The 5,040-nt window shown below is 42.9% G+C and overlaps 1 protein-coding gene across 1 annotated transcript; it reads right to left on the reverse strand.

Moving 5' to 3' along the window:
* Positions 1-852: 852 nt before the first annotated feature.
* On the reverse strand, positions 853-1,471 carry LOC100566268 (large ribosomal subunit protein eL43-like). The gene has a single exon (XM_003229829.4). The coding sequence runs from the start codon at positions 1,433-1,435 to the stop codon at positions 1,160-1,162; it is 276 nt and encodes a 91-aa protein (XP_003229877.1). The 5' UTR covers positions 1,436-1,471; the 3' UTR covers positions 853-1,159.
* Between the last annotated feature and the right edge of the window lie 3,569 nt (positions 1,472-5,040).

The following is a 5,040-nucleotide window of genomic DNA, read 5'->3' on the forward strand; positions in this document are numbered from 1 at the left end:
GAACTACTTTTTCTGTCAAATTTGTTGTATAACATGATGTTTTGGTGCTTAATTTATAAAATCATAACCTAATTTGATGTTTAATAGGCTTTTCCTTAATCCCTCCTTATTATCCAAGATATTCGCTTATCCAAGCTTCCGCTGGCCCGTTTAGCTTGGATAAGTGAGACTCTACTGTATTTTGTTGGAGAAAAGATTTTATAACCTGAGAGTGAAAATAATACAATGAGCATAGGTAGAAGCATGGCTCGTCTTTCTCTCTAGCCGTACTTCATACTGTTGTGAAACCTAAAAAGGCACCCCTGTTTCCAACAATACCACTTAAATTGGGGAAAATGTAATATGGAAGGATGCAGAATGAAAAACGAAGGGCGAGTCCAATATCTAAAACCTTCATGATATTAAAAAGGCCTATGTACTGCATAAAAAAACTCTTTTAGAATTTTCTAACACATATTAGAGTAATTATTCTAGGTTTTCAAACACTGCAGGATGCAGGAAAGGAATAAGCCAATAATGATTTTTAGATGTCTTCAACCTTCTGCCACATTCAAAAACGTAGAAGAAATTAAGAAATTCTCTTCTATGAATATTTTTCTGAGCAGTTTTTCAAATTAATGCAGTTTAACTATTACAATTAACTTAATGGCTATTTTCCCCTACTTTAAGCGTGTTAAATGTGCTGGCAATAATGAGCTCCTAATGCTGTCTTTTTCAAGTCGCTGAGGCATCTTTAGAATCCTGCTTATCTCCTGGATCATAAAGCTGCATAATTTAGTATTCAAACAATTCATTTAAAAGCAGAGAACTTTGGATTGCCATAAAATTAATCAGTGCAAAGAAATCTGTACCCATTTGCTTTGTATGACTTTATTTTGTAATGTTAAAAATGTAAGGAAGAAGATAGATAAAACTTTAACAATAATGTTCCTTTCATGGTTATGGATCAGAATGTTGAAGTGCAAATATATTTAAAGTAACAGGCACTTGATGAAACTTTCAGTGAAAGAGCCTTCCCAAGGAACAATTCTTATTCTGATCAAACAAAGCTTTTAGAATGCCGCAGAACCACATCTATTTTTTTAGCTTTACAAACACCTTTAATTGGTGTTTTGAGACACTGGAATAAGACAAACAGTACTGGAACAAAAAATATGCTTTACTGGTCTTTTAATCCCTTCAGTCTTATAATAGCAGATTTCACTGTCACTGCTGAAGTGATGCTGAATATCCAGGCATCATCAGCCACTGTTTTCATATATGGAACAGTGCCAATACCCACTGCTTCCCTCTTCATTTTAGTCTTGCCACAGAAGGAGCAGGTGTACTTGGCCTGCTGGCTAATTTCAATCTTCTTCACCATCTTCCTCACAGAAGCTCCATATCGGGTACCATATTTACCCACGATCCCAACCTTCTTGGTGCGATTGGCCATCTTGACACTGCTACAGGCTGCAGAAAGAAAGCAAAAACATTCAAAGTTTAGTCTTCATGTTATAAACAGAGTCAGCTGATACATATATGAATGAACACATTCTTAACTGGGTATCATAATGTGTTACAGTAGAATTCCAGTTATCCAACCTACCGTATTATCTGACGTGCTTGCTGGAGGGACGAGACTTTTCCCTTCAGCAAGCACCTGGGGCCCACACTTTGGAGAAGCCAGGTGAGCTGGCCGGAAGGACGAGGCTTGCCCCTCTGGCAACTGCCCGCACTTGCCGGGAGGGGATAATACAGCCTCTCTATTATCCGAAAATTCCAGTTATCCGACATTCTGCCCACCCATTTATGTCAGATAACTGGAACTCTACTGTATATGTGACTCAAAATGTGAGACCATTTTGCTAATCAAATTACCTCTTTAAAATCATAGTGTGTTTGTATGTATATATACATTAGGTGTTGGAATCACAGATGCCTTAAAGGGCCAGACTTAAACGTGTCTTCAAAACAGCTTATTGAAACAAAAGGAAAAGGACACGGGGATATTTAAATGCAGTTCCATTGGTCAAAAACTCAAAAAACCAAACCAGACCTGGTTCAAAAGGGTAAACAGAAATGTAATCTAGATCAACTGGATGCAAAAAGCAACAAGTCAAACCAAGTGCTCTAAGGCAAAACAAAAAGGCACAGTACACAAATAGTTAACAGAGGGAGTTACAAGAGAAGCCTCGTCAGCCAAAGTCCAAGGTCAAAGCACAAAGAATCCAAAGCAGTGTAGCTCCAATGTCCGCAGAAGCAGCGTCTCCAGCCAAACTGGTTCAGATCCAAACTGCAGATCCAAACATGAAACAGGCAGCAGCAAGACTACAAGAAACTTTCCCAATACCCAGCACATGAACAAACATCAACACCTTGCCTTCTGCAAAGACCCCTTCACCCCTGAACCCACTTTTATCTACAAACCATCATCAGAGGATGAACTGACCACTGCCCCATCACCATCTCCCACAGCTGCTCCCAGCTCTTCATGTGAATTCCTATGACTCTCCCTCCAATTCCTCCATCTCCTGTCAAGACTTAGATCCCCCCCCAAGAATCAGTTGGATCCCCTGATTGCCAGTCTTCACTCCCAGAGAACCCCATAAAGGTACCACTAGTTGTTGGTGCCTCACAAATAGCTTGCACTTCTCTTATCTTAATCCAATCCATGATGCCTCCTTCTTCTCCTTCACTCATTGACCCATCATCCCCAGAGAATCCCTCAAACGACTCCTCATCTGTAAGTATGTCCTGGATCCTCTTTCTCTGCTGCTCTTCATCGGATTCCTGCTCCCGAGTAACCCTTTTTACCCTTCTGACACCCTTAACTACTGTTTGCAACATCATCATCCCCAGATAATCCCTCAAACAACTCTTCATCTGTAGGTGCTGTAAGTATGTCCCAGATCCTCTTTCTCTGCTGCTCTTCATCAGATTCCTGCTCCTGAGTAACCCTTTTCCCCCCTTCTGACACTCATACTACTGTCTGCAATATCATCATCCCCAGAGAATCCCTCAAATGACTCCTCATCTGTAGGTGCTGTAAGTATGTCCCAGATCCTCTTTCTCTGCTGCTCTTCATCAGATTCCTGCTCCCGAGTAACCCTTTTCCCCCTTCTGACACTCATACTACTGTCTGCAATATCATCATCCCCAGAGAATCCCTCAAATGACTCCTCATCTGTAGGTGCTGTAAGTATGTCCCGGATCCTCTTTCTCTGCTGCTCTTCATCAGATTCCTGTTCCCAAGTAACACTTTTTTCCCTTCTGCCACTCATACTACTGTTTGTAATGTTACTCACAGGCTCTACTACAACACTAGGGGTGTGCACAATATCATTTTGTGATACAGTTTCTGGGGGATTCAGGCAACCCAGCAACCGGACCCCCAGAAATGGGATGGGGGGGGGAGCCAAAGACCAAGCAGTAACTGAGAAGAGTAGCCGCGTGTGCATGGGTTTTTCTCTGTTAGCTTTGCCAGAGCCAATCAGAAAAAGAAAAATGGTTTATGGTGTTCCCTCACTACTTCGTGTTCGCTTTTTGCAGATTCGCTGTTTTGTGGTTTTTCAATGAACTCTAAAAGAATATTACAAATAATAAAAAATTACAATTTACAGCCTAAGGAAGGGAGGAAGGAGAGAAAGGGAGAGAAAAGGAGCCCAGGTGGCAACGGGAGGAGAAGGAGGCAATTTATCAACAAACGATTGGTTGATAGACTTAAAATAGTGTATAACTACTAAAATAATGTATAAATATATAGCGTCCCTATTTCACAGATTTTCACTTATTGCGGGTAGTCCTAGAACCTAACCCCTGCAATAAGTGAGGTAATACTGTATACAATATATTAGGGTGAGCTCTGCTATTTTTCTGTGATGCCTTTGAATTGGAGAGAGAAAGATCATGCCAGCTAGCTCAGTGTGTTCTATCCCAGTGCTGTTGTGGCTTCTTAGTGCTAAGGCATCGCTTTCTTAGAATTCCAACATTTTTCTTCTGCATTCATTTTTTTTTAGTTAATATCTTTTTCATAGTCCTTTTATTTTACCAACTTCGCTAGGGAGGAGTGGATGGGCATGTGTTGGGGGGGTCTAACTCTCAATTACTGTCACAGGTACATCAAATTATTAAAAATACTTTTTGAAATCAAAAAGTATTTCCTTCCCTCCTTCTAACATCACAAAGAGAAAAGATTCTGAAAGCAGCAATGTGCAGTCACTAACCATATAGTGGCCTGAGAATAGTACATTATATATTTTTAAATGTACACGGTAATGTATGAATGCCAAAAAAAAAATCTAAGTGGAAGGATTTTCTAAAAAGGAAGAGCTGATTATTCCAAGAACTACCTTGAAATGCTAGATATTAATCCATATTTGGGGACAGTTAAGGATCGAGCCAAATTCCTCCCCCCCCCACTCACCCCGCCAGATCCCAGTGCTGCCGGAATCCAGCTGGGTGAGTGAGTGAGCGAGGGATGGAGGGTGGGCTCTCTCTTTCGCTCCTCCGCCATGCTGGGCATCGGTGCTGCTGCCCCCCCCCCCCAGCATGGCGAAGGAGCCGAGGCATGGGCGGGCGGGAGAAGGAGGAGGGCCCCAAAAGTCCTCCTCGCTCACCCACTTGCTCTCTCACTCCTCCTCCATGCTGGGCGCCAGTGCTGCCGGCTCCAGCATGGCGAGGGAGCCGAGGCACGGGCAGGTGGGTGAGCGAGGAGGACTTTTGGAGCCCTCCTGGCTCACCCACTCGCTGCCTGGCTCCTCTTCCATGCTGGGCGCTGGTGCTGCCGGCTCCAGCATGCGAGGGAGCCGAGGCACAGGCAGGTGGGTGAGCGAAGAGGACTTTTGGGGCCCTCCTCGCTCATCCACCCGCTCATGCCTCGGCTCCCTCGCTTGCTGGAGCCGACAGCACCAGCGTCCAGCATGGAGGAGGAGCGAGTGGGTGAGTGAGGAGGGCTCCAAAAGAGCCCTTCAGTCAATATTTTTAAAGTTAATGTTTTCAATAAACTGCGATGTTTTGATGCTAAATTAATAAATACAGTAATTACTACATAACTTTACC

The sequence above is a fragment of the Anolis carolinensis genome, chromosome 5 (assembly GCF_035594765.1).
Source record: "Anolis carolinensis isolate JA03-04 chromosome 5, rAnoCar3.1.pri, whole genome shotgun sequence".
Lineage (NCBI taxonomy): Eukaryota > Metazoa > Chordata > Lepidosauria > Squamata > Dactyloidae > Anolis > Anolis carolinensis.